Here is a 19,738-nt window from a genome sequence, read left to right on the forward strand (position 1 = left end):
TGCCTGCACATCCCAATGAACAGGCAGCACAAGCACCTATTGAGATTTACCATCAACCAAGATCGCTACCAGTTCACAGCCCTAGCATTCGGACTAAAATCCGCACCAAGGGTCTTCACAAAGTGCCTCGCAGCAGTGGCAGCGCACCTAAGGAGGAATGCATGTATACCCTTACCTGGACGACTGGCTAATAAGGACAAGTTCACACAGGAAATGCTAAGAACACGCACAGCGCGTGACAAGCACACTGGTGGACCTGGGATTCTCCATCCACTAGGGGAAATCCTCAATGGAACCAGAGCAGGTAAAAATCTTCCTAGTAGCACAGATCGACACGGTACAGAGCAGGGTGTTCCCCAGCGACAAAAGAACACTGGCACGGCTGAAGGAGACTCGCCTCTACCAGGAGGGGCGAGCTCTGACCGTGAGGACAGCGAGCAAGATTATGGGCATGATGGCCTCCTGCGTACATCTGGTTCCAAATGGACCATTCCAGGAATAGCTGCAAGAAAAATGGTCACAAGCTACAGGAAGTTGGGAAGATCTAGTGGTTGTAACGCACGCAGTGAAGGAGGAGATGTCATGGTGGAACAAGGAAAACATAACGGAAGGGAAGCCTTTACCACCACCGACCCCAACGGTGACCATCACCACAGAGGCATCCCAGAAGGGATGGGGGGCTCACATGAAAAAACTCAGCGAGGGGTCTGTGGGCACAGCGGATGCGGTCAAACACATCAACTACCTGGAACTAAAGACAGTGTTCCTCGCTCTGAAGGCCTTCCAGACAAAACTGTACAACCAGAGAGTGTTGATCCAGAGACAACACAACAATGATGTTCTACATCAACAAGCAGGGAGGAACACAATCAGCCCCGCTATCGAACCTAGCACAGGAGATATGGAGATGGGCCATCCCACTAAAAATAGACCTGCTAGCCATACACCTACCAGGGAAGGACAATGTGGAAGCAGACTGGCTCAGCAGACAGACATCGGCATCCCACGAGTGAGAGCTCAATACACAGGAAACGCAAAGGCTATTCAGAAGGTGGGGAACACAGACAATAGACCTATTTGCAAAATGCCGAAACTTCCCTGGGGAATCCCCTATGGATAAGCTGGTCGAAAACATTTGCTTACGCTTTTCCCCCCTGATACCGCTGATACACAGAGTACTCAACAAGTGCAGAACCAGCAACATGACCCTGATCCTGGTGGCACCCCAATGGGCCAGGCAGACCTGCTACTCACAGATAATGGCACAGGGTGCACCCCACAAGTTCGGGAAAAGGAAAGACTTACTCTCCATGCAAAACGGAGTACTACTACACCCAGAGCCAGAGAGCCTCAGCCTAGCAGCATGGCTCCTGAAGACATAGTTTGCACACCTGCAGTTACCTGAAGGCACCCTGCGGGTACTAAGAGAGGCAAGGAGACCTAGCACTCGAAGGTGCTATCTGGCAAAATGGAAGAGGTTTACACAATGGTGCAGCAAGAAAAAGCTACACAAGAAGATGACAAAGGAATCAACGGTGCTAAGATATCTTGCACACCTACTGAAGGCAAAACTAAGTTCATCCTCGCTAAGAGTACACCTAGCTGTGATAGTAGCCTACACAAGAAAAGATACAGAGAAGAGCTTCTTTACTTCTCAGATAGTAAAAAGATTCCTGGGAGGGGCAAAGAGGATGCCACCACCGACATGGAACCTCAATTTAGTCCTAACAGAGCTCATGAAAGCGCCCTGTGAACCTCCTCATAAGGCCTCCCTACAAATGCTGACTATGAAAACAGCCTTCTTGGTGGCAATCACCTCGCTGCGCAGGGTGAGCTTACTACAGGCGCTAACGCTACAAGTACCCTACATCCAAATACACGATAGGGTGGTGATGAGAACGGACCCACACTTTATGCCAAAGGTGGTGTCAAGGTTATCCAGTATTTGGGTGTCTTTCATAGATTCACATGCCTGAATCATTCCCCGTCGTCGAGACGGGAGCCTCCGGTAAATAAAAAAGTAATGTCCTATAGACATACATAGAGAAAATAGGCCCAAGGGTCTCCCCTTAGTGGCCTTTCCTTGTCCTTATGTAAAAAGGACCAAACTCTTACAGTCAGCCAATCAGCTCCGACCTCCCTCTAGGACCTCCCTGGGAGGAGCCCCAGTCCCTCAGATTTTCTACCGCACGTTGTGCTAGGGAGTCTCCAGCTTGAGCTCTGCTCAAGATTCCTTTATAACCATCTAACTTTCTTCAAAAGTGATTCTTCACTCTCAACCCTTCAAGGATTCTTCACTACACTGGTTTGCAGTAAGTGGTTTCTTTCCACAAACTTCTTCCATGTCTGAGTCACAGAAGAAAGCCCTGTTCAGGGCCTGCTCTTCCTGTGGGAAGAAGAGGATCCACGTGGATGATAAGCATGAGCTATGCTTGTACTGCCTTTACCCGGATCATGTCTCGGACAAGTGCAGGATTTGTAGGTCTTTCCCTAAAAAGACTGTGAGAGACAGAGAAGGTCGCCTTCTCATCTGGCTGGACAGGCTGAAGGACAGAGACAATCTAGAATCTTCTGAGGGCAGTGTTTCCAAAAGCTCAGAAGTCTCTCAGAAGAGGCCTAGGGTAACTTCCCCGGGCCCCTCAGACACTCCTCCTAAGAAGGCAAAAAAGTCTTCAGAGGCAAGATCTACGTCATCTTTAGTGTCTGTTCAGGCTGATCAAACCTTCAAAAGGCCTGCTCCATCGTCTACCAGACAGACCCACAGGACAACCTCTGTCACAACCACTGTGTCGACGACATCAGCGTCATCGCCTTCAGCGTTCACGACGACGACTACTTCCTCGACATCATCAGGTAGACCTGTTTCCTCTATTATATTACTGCAATCGTCGTCGACGACGAAGACCCTGTCGACGACGAGAACCACACCATCGACGACGGCATCGTCATTAACGAGCCCACCGTCATCGAAGAACTCACAGGCGTCATCGAAGACGTCGACGACGACGACGAAGACACCGTCGACGGCGGGCTCGCCGTCGACGAAGGTACCGACGACGACAACATCGTCATCAAAGTCGTCGACGACCAAGGTACAGTCGTCCACACAGTCGACGACGGCACCGTCGACGAAGGCACCGTCGACGAAGGAAAAACCGTCGACGAAGGCACCGTCGACGAAGGCACCGTCGACGAAGGCACCGTCGACGAAGGCACCGGCGACGACGACGACGGAAGACTCGTCGTCGGAGATGGCATCGGAACCATGGAAAAAATCCAAACTGGTGGAGATGCCGACCCTCATGCTGCCGCCGTCGACGACGCCCTCAACGTCGACAGGAACAAATGCTGCGTCTAGCAAGTCTAGCAAAACGCAAATTACCCCGGAAACCACGTCTCCAAGCAAAGTGGAGATGCAACCACCTCACGACATCTTCCAAAGTGAAGAATCCGAAGAGGAGGACCGCATGGGTCAAGCTACCTCTATCTCGGACCTCAACGTCAAGTGCCAAGGCACTGATGAGGAGCAGGAGGAGCAAACTTATCAGGAACACTCCATCCACACTAGTGTCCGCACGGATGTCACCCCCATGATCTGCCTACCGGCGACTCTGGTCAATGACCTGCGGTTCCTTGTACAGGACTACAAACAAAGATTCCCGGATGCGGACATTGGTCATCAGACACCGGTGGACCATACACCAGCGCCTGCCCCAAAACGATCTCAAACTCTCCCTCAAACCCACCGTGACCAGACCCAGCCTCAGGTGATGGACTCCTCGGACGACGACGAGGAGGAGGAAGAATTGGAGGAAGGAGAGGTCCAGGAAGTCCACTCGGACCACTCGGACCAGGATGGAGATAACGAGTATGTAGCGTCATCCCCGGCTTCACCTGAACCGCGACATGCGGATTCGCCGCCTGTGGACATAGCAGGCTTCCACAAACTTGTGGAACGGGCAGCGAAGAGATTCCATATGGTAGTGGAATCAACGGAAACTGACTGCTTCCTGCACGACTTCAAAGAGCAGACACAAAAGGCAACCAAATCTATTCCAATCATAGAGTTCTTGTGGGAACAGGGCAAGAAATTAATGCTGACACCCGCTTCTGTACCTGCGGTTGTTCCGCGCCTGGACAAGAAATATAAAGCCCCACTTGCAGCGGCGGCTTGCCTCAACGGGCACCCCAAACCTGACTCGGTGGTCACGCAGGCGGCCCAAAAACACTCCCGCAACCCTTCCTCCCCACTGTCCGCTCCTCCGGACAAGGAAGGCAGGAAGCTGGACACGATAGGAAAGAGATTCACGTCCACGTCGGCCATGACCATCAAGGTGGCCAACTCCATTGCCTTGTTGGGGCGCTACAATCGCCAACTCTGGGAGGACATAGCCCCATACCTGAAGGAACTGCCTGATGCCGTAAGGGTCAAGGCTCTCCTGTCGGAAGGTCAATCTTCAGCGGTGGAAATAATTGACTGCGCTATAGATGCAGCCATGACTGGCTTCCGTCAGCTAGCCGGAGCCGCGGTGCTACGCCGTCAAGGATGGCTGAAGGCGACGTCGTTCCGCCAGGAGGTACAATTGAAGGTGCTGGACATGCCCTTCGACGGCCAGCATCTCTTTGGGGACAAGATCGACGAGGCACTGCAAACTATCAAGAAGGACACCGACACTGCAAGGGCACTAGGCACGTTACAGTCACGGAACCAGTCCTTTCGAGGAAACAGATCAAGAGGTCAGTCCTCTTATCGCGGTTCCTACCAGAACCGGTCCTCGTATTCCTCTACCAACAAAAATCAATACCAGCACAAACAACAACAAGCCCGTCAATCTTCATACGGACGATCTACCTTCAGGGGCAGGAATTCCAAAAGGGGCGCCGGCGGACGCCAGTGACCGATTACTCCAGCCAGTCCCACCACCCTCTACATCCTTTCAAATTGGAGGAAAACTGACCCATTTCCTCAACAATTGGCAACACATCACCACGGACCGATGGGTCCTCCAAATTATAAGATTCGGACACTCTCTCGAGTTCACATCCCTCCCTCCCAACACGCCTCCCACAAGACGGACGCACAAACATCTACGGCTACTTACCCTAGAACTCGCTATAATGCTACAAAAAAGAGCAATCGAACGAGTTCCAGCATCCCAGAAGGGAAAGGGGTTTTATTCCCACTTCTTTCTTGTGAGACAGAAAGAGAACAAGTGGAGGCCCATTCTAGACCTTCGGGCACTCAATGCCTTCCTACGGAGCCAATCGTTCAGGATGGTGACGATTCAAGAAATCCTGGGCGCACTCGAACAAGGGGATTTCATGACATCCTTAGATCTCCAGGATGCCTACTACCACATCCCCATCCTCAAGCGTCACAGAAAGTTCCTGCGGTTCGAGGTGGCGGGCCGACATTATCAGTTCAGAGTCCTACCATTCGGCCTCAAGTCCGCGCCGCGGATTTTCACGAAGTGCCTAGCACCGGTGGCGGCTTTTCTGCGTCAGTTGGGTCACCAAGTCTTCCCTTACCTAGACGACTGGCTGGTGAAAGCACCCTCAGCCGAGGGCGCGGCAGCATCCTCCTGCGCCTGCACAAATCTTTTTCAGAGGCTAGGATTAACCATCAATCTCAAAAAATCCTGCATCACCCCTACAACAAGGATCACCTTCCTAGGGGCTATCCTGGACACGGACTGCGTGAAGGCCTTTCCCTCGAAGGAGAGGGCGGACAAGATACTGTCTCTGGCCAGGGCTGTGGCGACAAAAACACACGTCAAAGTGCGCACTTACACATCCCTCATGGGAATGATGTCTTCGTGCATACTCCTCATCCCTCACTGCAGACTCAGGATGCGCCCATTGCAGGAAGCTCTCGCGGCCCAATGGACCCAAAGCACTGGCTCTTTCGAGGACATTGTGCAAATCACACCCAAAATGTCCAGAAGCCTAGCTTGGTGGAGGAATCGAAAAAATCTGAATATAGGATTACCGTTTCTCCTTCCGGCGACGCCTCTGGTGATCACCACGGACGCCTCCTTGGAAGGATGGGGCGCTGTTCTACAAGATCTTCGAATCAGCGGCAAGTGGGACTCTCAGGAAAAACTGCTCCATATAAACCTCTTGGAGCTGAGGGCGGTATATCTTGCTCTACAGGCATTCCTGCCACGCATCCAGAACTCCCCAGTGCTCGTCAAAACAGACAACACCACGACGATGCACTACCTCAACAAACAGGGGGGAACGCGTTCTCTCTCTCTATCACGAGAATCGCAGAAAATCTGGAACTGGCTAGTGTTACACGGGATCCCACTCAAGGCGGACTATGTCCCCGGAAAAGACAATACTATCGCGGATGCCCTGAGCAGGCAACGATCCCTCTCCCACGAGTGGGAGCTGAGCGACAACGCCCTGGAACACGTCTTCTCTCAATGGGGAGTCCCAAACATCGACCTGTTTGCCACCAAAGAAAACACCAAATGCCCACACTACGCAAGCTGGCATCCCCAACAAGGGTCTCTGGGAAATGCATTCTCCATCGGATGGTCCAGCGCATTTGCGTACGCCTTTCCTCCGTTTCCAATGATCCCGAGGCTCCTCAGGAAGATGAAGGCGGAGCCATGTACCCTAATCCTGATTGCCCCGTTCTGGCCGAGACAACACTGGTTCTCGGATCTACTTCGACTTTCCATCAGGTCACCGATCCGTCTGAGGCAACACCCGAACCTCTTAACAATGTCCAACGGACAGGTGCAACACCCGAACCTCCAATCGCTCAAGTTGTCGGCCTGGCTCCTGAGCACAGGGAGTTCAGTGGCCTAAATATCCCGCAGGACTGCAGGGATATCCTGTCGAAAGCGAGAGCGGATAGTACAAACAAAACCTACACTCTCAAGTGGAAACGCTTCTGCATGTGGTGTGTGGATCGGGGTCTACGACCACTCTGTCACCCCTGAACAAATACTGCCATACCTGCTGCATTTAGCACAGTCAGGCCTGGCACATGCATCCATAAAGGTTCACCTAGCAGCTATCTCCAGATTTACCAGGACTTTCACAGGACCTTCTCTGTGGTCCAGTAGACTTGTCAAACAATTCCTGAAGGGGCTCTACAGATCCTTTCCGAGGCCTCGGAAAGTCCCTCCAACGTGGCAACTGAATCTGGTGCTCAACCAACTCATGAAAAGTCCGTTTGAACCCATCCATCGAGCATCCATCAAACACATCTCCTGGAAAACAGCACTCTTGCTCGCTCTAACATCAGCCAGGAGAGTTAGCGAGCTGCAAGCTTTGTCCATTCAGGAACCATATATGCAATTCAGACAAGACAGGGTAGTACTGAGACCAAACCCTAAATTCATACCTAAAGTCCCTTCGGACTTTCATCTCAACGAGCCAATTGTCCTCAGGTCCTTCTTTGCAAATCCGTCCACAACAGCGGAAAGAGCGCTGCATTCTCTGGACCTTCAGAGGTGCCTAAAATTCTACCTGGACAAAACTAAGGCTCTCAGGAAATCTTCACAGCTGTTTGTGGCATACAGCAGACCAAGAGTGGGCCTGCCTCTCACGAAGCAAAGCATCTCCAGGTGGATCTCCTCAGCGATTGCATTCTGCCACGACAAGGCCGGACGGCCTTTAACTGAGCATGTTACTGCTCACTCCACCAGGGCGATGTCCACGTCCGCAGCACTGTTCGCTGGGGTACCAATCTTGGACATTTGCAGAGCGGCGACTTGGAAGTCACCGCACACTTTCTCCAGACATTACTGCCTGGATATCGAACTTCAGAAGGATGCGGCAGTGGGCCAGGCAGTGCTTCGCCATCTCTTTCAGTGATGTGAGCCTTCCTACAACCCGCCATCCAGGTATGCACGTTCCTTGCTATTGTGATGTTACTGTTATGCTGTCCACATGTTGTATGACGACACATGCATTGTCTACTGTGACTACAGAGCATTTCCATCACGCAGGTGCATATCTGATTGCTAGCTATTCTGATTCAGGCATGTGAATCTATGAAAGACACCCAAATACTGGATAAGAAATGCGTTACTTACCTGTAACAGCAGTTATCCAGTATTGGTGTCTTTCATAGATTCACATGCAACCCTCCCGCCTCCCCTGGAAGGTCTCACATCCCTCTCTAACAATATTACGCCAACCTAGTTGGGTGCGTACGAAAATCTGAGGGACTGGGGCTCCTCCCAGGGAGGTCCTAGAGGGAGGTCGGAGCTGATTGGCTGACTGTAAGAGTTTGGTCCTTTTTACATAAGGACAAGGAAAGGCCACTAAGGGGAGACCCTTGGGCCTATTTTCTCTATGTATGTCTATAGGACATTACTTTTTTATTTACCGGAGGCTCCCGTCTCGACGACGGGGAATGATTCAGGCATGTGAATCTATGAAAGACACCAATACTGGATAACTGCTGTTACAGGTAAGTAACGCATTTCTTCCACATCAACCAGACAGTACAAATACCAAGCTTCTTTCAGAAACAGACCACAAGCGCAGGGAGGGCACTGCACATTCTGGACGCTAGAAGGGCAGTAATGCACTACATAGAAAGAACCAAGGAGCACAGGAAAACAAACCAGTTCTTTGTGTCCTTCGCAAGCAGTTACCTGGGTAGACCAGTGACAAAGGGAACCATCGCACGATGGATCGCACAAACTATACAATTCTGCCACAGAAAGGCAGACCAAGAACTAGCAGAGGGGCCACGGGACCACTCTACCAGGAAAAAAGGGGCAACAATATCCTTCCTGGCTAACACACCCATTCAAGACATATGCCTGGCGGCAACTTGGGCTTCAGTGCACTCGTTCACGAAGCACTACTGCGTGGGTATACAGATGAACAAGGAAGCACAAGTAGGACAGAAAGTGCTTCAACATATATTCAACAACCAACTCTCATCTTCCACCCAGCTGCCACAAACATAACAAACCGCTGCAAAGTCGATGCACAGCATAGTGAATCCAGAAAGATTCACGCTGCAAAACGAATAGTTTCTTACCGGTCTGTGTAGTTTTGCAGCTTGAAGATCTTTCTGGATTCACTAGCGAACCCACCCACCTCCGCCAGAAAGGTGAGGCTGGGGAAGCAGGTGGTAATGCAAGGACAATACAGAAACAGACACCTTAAAGGACGAAGCGGATGAATCTCTTACTTGAAAAAAAATACTGAACATTGCCAAAGGATTCGAAAACAAGAACACAAAACAAGAAAAAAAAATCCGAAGATGGTGCCCAAAGGCAGGAAGCGTGCCGACGTCACAGGAAGTACACCAAAAGGTGGGACGTCGACGCCCACCTGGGCGACAAAGAAAAAAGACTACGATTCCGGACCCAACCACTAGACGCGGAATAATGCACAGCATAGTGAATCCAGAAAGATCTCCAAGCTGCAATACTACACCAACGGGTAAGAAACTATTAGTTCTTTCCTCAACCTGATTCGTAGCAGAACGAGCTCTACACACAATTGATGTTACAAGAGCTCTACTATATTATGTGGAAAGAACATAAGATTTTCGTAAGACCAAACAGCTCTTGGTTCCTTTTTCGCCACCACACACAGGCAACCCCATCTCTAAATCAGGCGTTGCAAGATGGATCGTGAAATGTATCCAAACATGTTATGTGAAAGCAAAAACAACCTTGACCATACCCGCTAGAGACATTCCACACCCGCAAGATAGGGGCTACTATGGCCTTTTTAGGGAATATTCCCCTAGCTGACCGCTGTAAGGCAGCAACATGGTCTACACCTCACACATTCACCAAACACTATTGTGTAGATGTGTTAGCGAGACAGCAAGCTAATGTAGGCCAGGCAGTACTTAAAACACTTTTTCAAACAACTGCAACAGCTACAGATTGACCACCGCTTTGGGAGATTACTGCTGTCTTGTCTATGCAAAGCATATGAACTACAGCTCAGATGCCTCGAACGGATAATGTTACTTGCCCAGTATGCATCTGTTCTTGGCATGAAGAGCTGTAGATTCACATGCGCCCACCCGTCTCCCCCGGTATCTATCTGTTAGTTTTCTTACTTTATATACATACGCATGGACATCTCTATTCTTTACTTACTTACTCAATTCTCACCCTCTGCACGAAAACAATGAATGTAGTTGATGCCCATGCGCACTATCACCGAAAGGAGTAGTCACCTACCTCGCGACGGGAAAGACTTCTTCGAAGAAGAACAACTTGCAAACATCTGGACCCAACACTAGATGGCAGGCTATGCAAAGCATGTGAATCTACAGCTCTACATGCCAAGAACAGATGCATACTGGGTAAGTAACATCCTTCTAGAAGATGGGAAATGTCTTTATGAAAGTGACCTTCTACAAGATGTACTCTTGACTAAACTCAGGGACTCCGTAAGCCATACAAAGGCAAACTGTCAGGTCTTCGGCGGGAGCCGCCTTTTGAGAACACTGAGGAGCTGCTCTGCAGAAAAATGACTTGCTCTTACGCTAAGATACGGGCATTATTCGTGCTCATGTGGGTCTCCCTCCCTGAATCCGTTTAAAACATGTTTATAAACTGTGCTATTGACAAGTGTGCTTCTGTCCATGGTGTGGCACATACCACAACGATAAGACTTAGCTTTATTGCTGTTTCAAATGGGAAATGTTTCCTGATTATGAACTCTCAAAGGAAGCAACTTGTGCAAGAAGTACGGAGGCAGTAGGCACCGTACCCGCTGAGGGCCAAGCCACTGGGCATTGTTCCGGGTGAAGTCTGCCGGTGCCGCCTTGGCTGTTGGATCTCTTGCTGCCGAATGTAGCGCAGCCACATGGAGGTCCGCTCACACCCAAACATGTCCTCCGTGCGTAGGGGAGGGGTCACCGCCATGCTCCACCCTGCCCAGCTTGTCTACCTTGGCCACACGTCAGTCTCCCTCCCACACTTGCCGTAGTACTGGACACGGAGAGCAGAGTGGTACAGCGTCCACATGTGAGCGAGGAGCTTTCATGACATTGTGTTTGTGTTTTTAATAGTTGTTGGTGGGGTTTTATTTCAATACAATGGTTTGTGATGATTTAATTGCTCTGAATAAAATGAGCCTTCTCAGCTCTAAAATGTTGTACCCTCCCGCCCCTGGGCCAGGCCCCACTCCCGCCCCTGGGCCAGGCCCCACTCCCGCCCCTGGGCCAGGCCCCACTCCCGCCCCTGGGCCAGGCCCCACTCCCGCCTCAAGGCCAGGCTACCCTCCCACCCCGGGCCACCCTCCCGCCCCGGGGCCAGGACCCCCTCCCGCGGCCAGGCCCCCCTCCCGCCCCGGGCCCCCCTCTCGCCCCGGGGCCAGGCCCCCCTCTCGCCCTGGGGCCAGGCCCCCCTCTCGCCCCGGGGCCAGGCCCCCCCTCGCCCCGGGGCCAGGCCCCCCCCTCGCCCCGGGGCCAGGCCCCCCCCTCGCCCCGGGGCCAGGCCCCCCCCTCGCCCCGGGGCCAGGCCCCCCCCTCGCCCCGGGGCCAGGCCCCCCTCTCGCCCCGGGGCCAGGCCCCCCTCTCGCCCCGGGGCCAGGCCCCCCTCTCGCCCCGGGGCCAGGCCCCCCTCCCGCCCCGGGGCCAGGCCCCCCTCCCGCCCCGGGGCCAGGCCCCCCTCCCGCCCCAAGGCCAGGCCACCCTCCTGCTCCAGGGCCAGTCTTCCCTTCCCCATTAATTGCCCGACTTAGTTCTCGTATTCATGCAGGTTTTGTCTGTTTGATGTTCCAGACTCTGAAGAACGCCTGGCTGCAGAGATTTGCCATTAACAGCGCGGACCCTGGGGTCTTCGTCCTCCTGGCCTGTGGGACAATCTCCAGCACATGTGGCCAGCTGGCCAGCTACCCGCTGGCCCTGGTGAGGACGCGCATGCAGGCCCAAGGTAAGGTGTCCACCCTTCTGAGCGAGCCCAGCCTGCTTCCTTTAGTCACTGCCTCTAATCTTGTGTTGTTTTCTTTGCAGCCTCCATCGAGGGAGCCCCCCAGGTCAGCATGACCAGCCTTTTCAAGCATATCCTAAAAACTGAAGGGGCGTTCGGCCTGTACCGCGGTCTAGCCCCCAACTTCATGAAGGTGATTCCGGCCGTCAGCATCAGCTACGTGGTTTATGAGAACTTGAAGATCTCTCTGGGAGTGCAGTCCCGGTGAAGGTCCCGACTGAGCCCTCCACTTTGGGCAAAGCCCATGGTGCACCACCCTCATTCTGTGAATGCATGAACACTGATGTGACCGAGCGCAGAGCTGCGGCTTCAGACGTGGCCTCTGAGTGGCCTGGGAGGGCGCTCTCTAGGGTGGCCTGTCTGCTGATGCCCTCAGGGCCCCCAGCTGTTTGACACATCTGCTGCCTACATGGAGCATTTCAGGGACAGAGGTCCCACCAGATATTTATTGCCAATGTTTACATTTGTTGTTGTAGAATGTATTCATGTTGTTTTTCGTGTTTTTGTTTTAAAGCATATCGAACGGTGCTGCTGCTGGCACAGTGTGTGAAGGTGCCTCTGTGACCCCATGGCTAAAACTCCTGTCCCCAACCTCCTTGTACAGTGTCCAGACTCTTCCAACCTTGGCTTGATGCACTGTTATTGGCTGAAGTGTGGTGCGACTGCAGCAGATTGAGGAAAGACAGGGCTGTGCTTTTGGGTGCAAGCAGTATTGTATTTATTTCATACATGTGAATCTGATGTAGCAGCAGAAGCTTGAGATTCGGCTGACCCTGAGCCGAATATCTGTGAACGAGGCTCGACCCTTCCTAGTCCACTCTGTTCACAGTGCTCCTCATCAAGCCCTGGGGTACGCTACAGGGCCGGGTACCCCATAGCGCACCGTGGGCGAGGCTCGACCCTTCCTGGTCCACTAGCGTTCCTGATCAAGCCCTGGGGTACGCTACCGAGGCAAGTACCCCGGAGCACACCGTGGGCGAGGCTCGACCCTTCCTGGTCCACTAGTGCTCCTCATCGAGCCCTGGGGTACGCTACAGAGCCAAGTACCCCGTAGTGCGCCCTGGGCGAGGCTCGACCCTTCCTGGTCCACTAGTGCTCCTCATCGAGCCCTGGGGTACGCGGCAGGGCCGGGTACCCCGTAGCTCACCGTGGGCGAGGCTCGACCCTTCCTGGTCCACTAGTGCTCCTCATCGAGCCCTGGGGTACGCTACCGAGCCAAGTACCCCGTCGTGCGCCCTGGGCGAGGCTCGACCCTTCCTGGTCCACTAGTGCTGCTCCTCATCGAGCCCTGGGGTACGCGACAGGGCCGGGTACCCCGTAGCTCACCGTGGGCGAGGCTCGACCCTTCCTGGTCCACTAGTGCTCCTCATAGAGCACTGGGGTACGCTACGGGGCCGGGTACCCCAAAGTGCAAGTTGTGGGTGCGCAAGGGCAGTGGAGGGCTCCCAGCATTCCTCCAGCTCTGCAGAGTGCATTCTTTCTCTGATGGTTAAGGCTTTACATCAATGCCATTTGATTGCCCCTGGCATACTGTATGCACGGCTTCCAGATCATCTTGGTCCGTTTGTGGTGATTAAATATCTGCCTTTTGAAATCTGGCACATTTAAAGGCGGATTTTAACTCCTGAAGCTGCTCCCTTTGCGACGACCTTTGCTTCCATGCACTGTAGTTGCTGACCTATTGCTGGCTGTAGGTGTCTGTTCTGTGTGCCCCTGTCGCAGAGGGCCCACCCCCTTCCCCAGTGTGCCCATATTGACAGTGTTGTCTTCCACCTATGTGCCCTTTCACAGGGTGTCCCCAAACCATTTTACGATGTTACCCTCTGCTCTCTCCTTTGGGTCCAGTCAGGATCTCTCTGCCCAGACCCTGACAAGACCAGTTACTTGTGCTCGCTCGCATGCGGTCTGGCCCGTCATTCTCCTTCTGGTTGTGCCCTGTCACTGGCTTTATCCAGTTGCAACTTCGGCACCATTGATGCTGTGCCTATATTGTGCTCAGACAGACTGTGCTCCATTGTAGGCCCTGTCCAGGCCTGGCCAGGAGACCAGTTCTCTTGTGAGGCCACTTGCATGCTTTGGTTGGCGCTGCCACCTTGTTCACTGGCTTTACCCATTGCCAGCTTGTGCCCGTCCTACATTCAGTCAAGGCTCTGCCCTGGCCGTGACAAGAGACCAGTTTCCGATGCTCTCACTCATGCTGTGCTGGCACACCCTTTTGTAGCTTCTGATCCATAATACTGTGCCCAGGCAAAGACTGATCAGATAGCTTCGAACAGATAACCTGCCAAGTGGAGGCGAGAGGGTGTGTACTGATAGTATACCCAGGGAGCTTGAGGACAGCAGGGTAGTTTGGGGATCAGAAGATTGGTGGTACTGGGAGCCCCTCTGGGCATAAAGTGTGCCTAGTGCATTTTGACGTGTTGGGGTGCGGATCTCTGCCATGCCCGTCTGAACACCTGTCCTCGTTTCGAGGGAGATACTTTCCATTGCAGAATGAAGTCAGCGGGCGCCATTCCTAGTCTGAAGGGATCAGCACATTCCATTTAAGCAGAGGCAAGTTTTACTGAATATTTATTTTCTATTTATTTAGAGTAATTCATTTCAAATTATTTTATATACTGACGTGTCTTGTTCCAAATGTCTCTGAAACGTTTTATTGTCATAAGCTTGAGGCTCATGTTTGCCTCTGCGGCTGTAATGGAGTTCAAGGGATGTGTTGTCTGCCTATCCCACGCGGATAGATTCTTTCAGAGGAATAGTTTTGTTTAAGAGAGTGACATGAAGACAATTTCTTTGTTAATTCTTCCTGGAGGGTAGTTGAGAAGGAATCCGGTCCTGGCCTTGCCAGACATAAGGCAAGAAGGTGGAGCTTTCTGGAAGGAATGAAAGTCTCAGGGAGGCAGGAAGCAGCGACTCGCTCCTGTGACTGACCACAGGACACTTTGCACTTTAATTATTCCATAACCTTTGGTGGCTGTCGAATGATGTTTACTTCCTGCACCGGACACGTCCTCACTGGGGGCTTGGATGACTGCCTATTCCCCCATGTGTCCCTGGATTTTCAGTGTTAATAGTTGGTTTTGTCAGTCTGAATGGGTTATGGCTCCGAGACGTGATTCCCTGGAAATGTTTGAATTTTGAGATGTGGTGTGTCAGAGAGTAGCTGTAAACCTGCTCTTTGAGTGAGTCGGAGAATAGCTGAAAACCTGCTCTTTGCTGCTCTTTTGAACCGTTGTTGCCTAATGACCAGGGATTTGTAGACTGCAGCAATGAATCAATGCAAAACCTAACAACCTGCCTGTTACTTTAACTCCAAGCTGCAAAACCAAACCATGTTATCTTGGCATAGAATTGTATTAAAGAACTTAATAACTCTGCTCTGTCTTTATCTCTTGTCTCAAAGCGCTAGATGTTGTTGTTCTGCATCTTGAGTTTTCAATGATATTCATAAACGCATTTCTTATCCAAGAATTCCTTTCCAGATTCATACATGGAGTAATTCTTGCCACCATGCTGGACCTCAAAAACAGCAAACTTTAAGTTAATAAAACCGGGTTGTACCATGCTCCTGCCGTACATACACATGGTCTGCATACTCCTGCCTTCTAGTGTTGAGCTTGAGTGTTTGTAAATTGTTTTACTTCAAAGAAGTCTAATCAATCATGATGTTTGAGTTCTCCATATGCTGGCGTTGCGCATGGCCACCGCCTCAATGTTAGCTTAGTTTTTGCTGCCCTTGGGTCTGTATGCGGTAACTGGAGATCCAGGATCGAGGCACCCTTCAACGACAGATGCCTCGTTGGAAGGATGGGGTGCGTTCCTGCAGGAGCTCAGGATCAACGGCCAATGGTCATTGGCAGAAAAGGGGCTGCACATCAACCTGCTCGAGTTGAGGGCAATATACCTGGCTCTTCGAGCATTCCTGCCTCGTATCAGGAACTCCCCAGTGCTTGTGAGAACCGACAACGCCACCACAATGCACTATTTGAACAAACAAGGGGGTACTCAATCGATGACGTTGTCTCAAGAATCTCAACGAATTTGGAAATGGCTACTCCGCAACAACATTTCTCTTCGAGCCGAGTATGTCCCAGGGGCAGACAATACCCTGGCGGACTCTCTAAGCAGACAACGCTCCATTTGCCACGAGTGGGAGCTCGACCACCATGCTCTCAGCAGTTTTCTCCCGCTGGGGCACACCCCACCTGGACCTGTTTGCAACAGAAAGCAACGCAAAATGCCAACATTATGCAAACTGGCTTCCCCAGCCAAGATCTCTCTGGGATGCATTTTCGATGGCATGGTGCAACGTATTTGCTTACGCATTTACTCCATTTCTCCTGATTCCCAGGGTTCTCTGGAAAATGAAGATAGAGCGTTGCACCCTGATCCTGGTAGCCCCAGCGTGGCCGCGCCAACACTGGTTTACAGAACTCCACCTTCTATCGCTGGAGCCGCCGATTCCATTCAGGCCATACCCGAATCTCTTCACTATGAACCAGGAGCAAGTCCAGCATCCAGATCCGACATCTCTCAGATTATCGGCTTGGCTCCTGAGTTCAGAGAGTTCCAGGTCTTAGATATTCCTCGAGTGCAGAGCAGTCTTGGCCCAGGCCCGGGCAGACAGTACCAACAAGACATATTCCCTTAAATGGAAAAGGTTCTGTATGTGGTGCAAGGCTAACAAACTGCATTATTATTATTATTATTATTATTATTTATACATCTTATAAAGCGCATGGTTACACTAGCAAGTGTGTCCCCGCGCTAATTGCTTTACAGCTGCTTCAATTGAGTCTAGGCATGATTGAGGAGAGTGTCTTGGGCCAGGCACTATTCTTTGGGGAACAGGGCTGTTTTAAGCTCTCTTCGGAAGATGAGCTCAGAGGTTTCCAGACGCAGCCTCTCTGGCAGCTTGTTCCATATCCTGGCAGTCATGACTCTGAAAGATTTTCCACCCATTCTAGCTCTTTTAAACTTCGGGACCTGAACCTGCCCAGTGCCACAGGATCTTAACTGGCGGGTAGGCTTGTACCGATTAAGAAGGCTATGCAGATACCTGGGGCCTTTTCCATGGAGGATACGATGTCCTACACCGAGGGCCTTAAAAGTCACCCGTTCCCTAATCGGGAGCCAGTGAAGGGTCCTGCTTTTTGTGCTGATGCCCTTCTGGGAAGTTGTAGGATCAAGCGGGCAGCTGCATTTTGTATGCGTTGTAGTCTCAGGAAGCATTTTACGCTGGCCCCTAGATATAGTACATTTCCATAGTCCAGCCTGGATGTTATCAAGGCATGAACCAGGGTCTGGCGTACCGGCACGGGCATAAGGTCCAATGTTTTCCTAAGGACCCGTAGAATGCCAAAACAGGTGCCTGCCACTTGTTTGGTCTGGTGGTCGAAGGATATGTTTTTATCTGAAAGACACGTTGGTATTAGATTCCTTACCTTAGAATATCCCCAGGCGTCAGACTGGTTCCGGAATTTGCGTGTTGGTAGGCGTCGTCTGCGGCTCCGCGTCCATCGGCGACGTGGGCGCCGTGATGACGTCGTCAGAGTACTTAGACGCCGCCTCCGCGTGCTGACGTCAGTTCTTCTTTTTTCCGCGCCAGCAGCGCAGATCCGAAAAATATGGTACCTCAGTCACTTTTTGACTAAATCTTTTTTGATCTTTTGATCTCATTTTTCGAGTCTTCGACTCCGATTCGGTGCCGGTAGGGATGCCTGGTTTCAAGCCCTGTGAGGATTGCGACCGACTGATGTCGGTAACGGACCCTCACCGTCGGTGTCTCCACTGTCTTGGCGACGACCACGACGACTAGGCCTGTTCCGACTGCCGGGCCCTCACTTCGAAAGCTAGACAGGAGCGGTCCCATAAGCGACTCGAACTCCGGCAGTCAGCCCCGCGCCATGAGAGCTCCCGGTCCGGACGGAGGTCGAGGGACCGGTCGCGGGAGCGGAGCCATCATAGCTCCGGGAGTCGAGATCACTCCTCAGGGTCTAAGTCGTCAGGTAAGCACAAGAAGTCGACAAGACGTCATCGCTCTTCCGACTCCCCCCGAAGCTCGCGGGACACGGCTGGGGGTTCGGGTGGCACGGCCCATGCGGCTCCGTCGGAGTCGCAGGTGCCGCGTCCGGCTTCATACCCTTCGGTCCTTGGGCCTAACGCGACGCCGAAGGAGATCGAGCGGTTCCTCATGGCCATGAGGTCCCTCTCTCCTCCGACTGGCTCCGCGGCGCCTCCGGGCCCAGCGGACCCGTCTGGGGGGGCCTAGCGGGTTGGGGACTTCGGTCCCGGCGCTGTCGGGTGCTTCGGCGACTTCGGGCCCGGCGCAGCAAGGCCCCCCTGGATCCGGATGCGGGTCACCGCCGGTGGACTTGACGACCTCCCCGGCGCCGACCTCCCAGGTGTCACCCCCGGCGCCGCCCTCGAGCGGCGCCGTCCCCGATGCCTCCCTCGACCCAGTTCCGGCGCCGCTTCAGAGGCCTTTCGGAGAGTTTACTTTCCATGAACCGGCCCCATCATTTTCTGACCCTGACTATCAGGAGATGGGTGATGAGGAGTATTGGGAGGGGTCTGAGGACCCTCTGACACATGAATGTCAGTCCCAGGAGGACTGGACAGGTGAACTTGGGGATGCCAGTGGTCTGGACACTTCGCCCGACACTGGCTTTGTCTCACCTCCCACCGTGGCTACGGAGGAGGGGCTACCTACAGTGTGGTGTTGATGAGGGCAGCTATGGCCTTGGGCCTTGAGCTCCCCGTCGCGGCCGTGAGGACTAACTTCCTCACTGAGGTCCTTAAGCCGCAGTCATGCTCAGCTGAGCCTCTGCTGCCGTTTAACGAGGCCTTGACCGACGTTCTTTTGGGCACTTGGTCCAAGCCCGCTACAGGTTCGCCTGTAGATAGGAACGTGACCCGACGCCACCGCCCGGCTCCGGGTGACCCATGTTTCCTGTCCACCCACCCCACCCCTGACAGCCTGGTCATCCAGGCCTCCAATTCCCAGAACGCATTCCCGTCGGCTCCGCCGGACAGGGAATCCAAGAGGTATGAGCAGTACGGCAAAAAGATCTTCTCCTCCCTTAGTCTGGGACTGCGGTCTTCCAACAGCGCATGCCTCTTGGGCCGCTACACCCACTCTCTGTGGGATACGGTTGCAAAAGTGCTACCAGAGTGTCCGCTGGAGGTACGGGCCAAACTCGGCCAAGCCCTTGTGGAGGGCCGGGATGCAGCCAGATATTCTATCCGGTGTCGGCTGGATACCACAGACTCACTAGGTAGAGCGATGGCAACGACCGTGGCGTTAGACGTCACGCCTGGTTGAGGTCCGCCAACTTTTCGGCTGATGTCCAAAACACACTGATGGACATGCCGTTTGATGGCCGTTGCCTTTTTGGCGACAAGGCAGACCATGCGCTTGAGCGCTTTAAGGACTCCAGGGCTACGGCCAAGTCCTTGGGCCTCTCGGCCCCGCGCCAGCAATCGGCTGCCTTACATTCCTTTTGTGGCCACGGAAGGGGTGTACCCACATGTGCTGCCAGACACGCTCCGCAGGGTAATACCCAACGCGGTGGCGGCCGTGGAAACCGCCGGGGTGGCGGTCGGGGACAACGGCGAGGTCAGTCCACACCTTCCCCTGCAGCATCCGCCTCAAAACCCTCCTAGTCCGTGCTTTCCGGCCCATGTGACGCCAGTGGGGGGCAGGGTTCGCCATCACCTCCTCCACTGGCGCACCCGTCACATCGGACAGGTGGGTGCTGCAGATCGTCCGAAGGGGCTACTCCCTCCCCTTCGAGGCG

At 53.1% G+C, this 19,738-nt stretch overlaps 1 protein-coding gene across 4 annotated transcripts in view; it reads left to right on the plus strand.

Moving 5' to 3' along the window:
* The window catches only part of SLC25A25 (solute carrier family 25 member 25), a 100,427-nt gene extending 85,111 nt beyond the window's left edge, over nt 1–15,316 (plus strand). For all 4 annotated transcript variants that reach the window (XM_078646676.1, XM_078646677.1, XM_078646680.1 and 1 more), the window contains 2 exons: nt 11,732–11,882; nt 11,963–15,316. In XM_078646676.1, the coding sequence (XP_078502802.1) occupies nt 11,732–11,882; nt 11,963–12,147 (336 nt within the window). In that variant the 3' untranslated portion in view covers nt 12,148–15,316. The remainder of the gene's footprint in view (nt 1–11,731; nt 11,883–11,962) is intronic.
* Nucleotides 15,317–19,738: the final 4,422 nt, after the last annotated feature.

This window comes from Lissotriton helveticus, chromosome 5_2, assembly GCF_964261635.1.
Source record: "Lissotriton helveticus chromosome 5_2, aLisHel1.1, whole genome shotgun sequence".
NCBI classification, from domain to species: domain Eukaryota; kingdom Metazoa; phylum Chordata; class Amphibia; order Caudata; family Salamandridae; genus Lissotriton; species Lissotriton helveticus.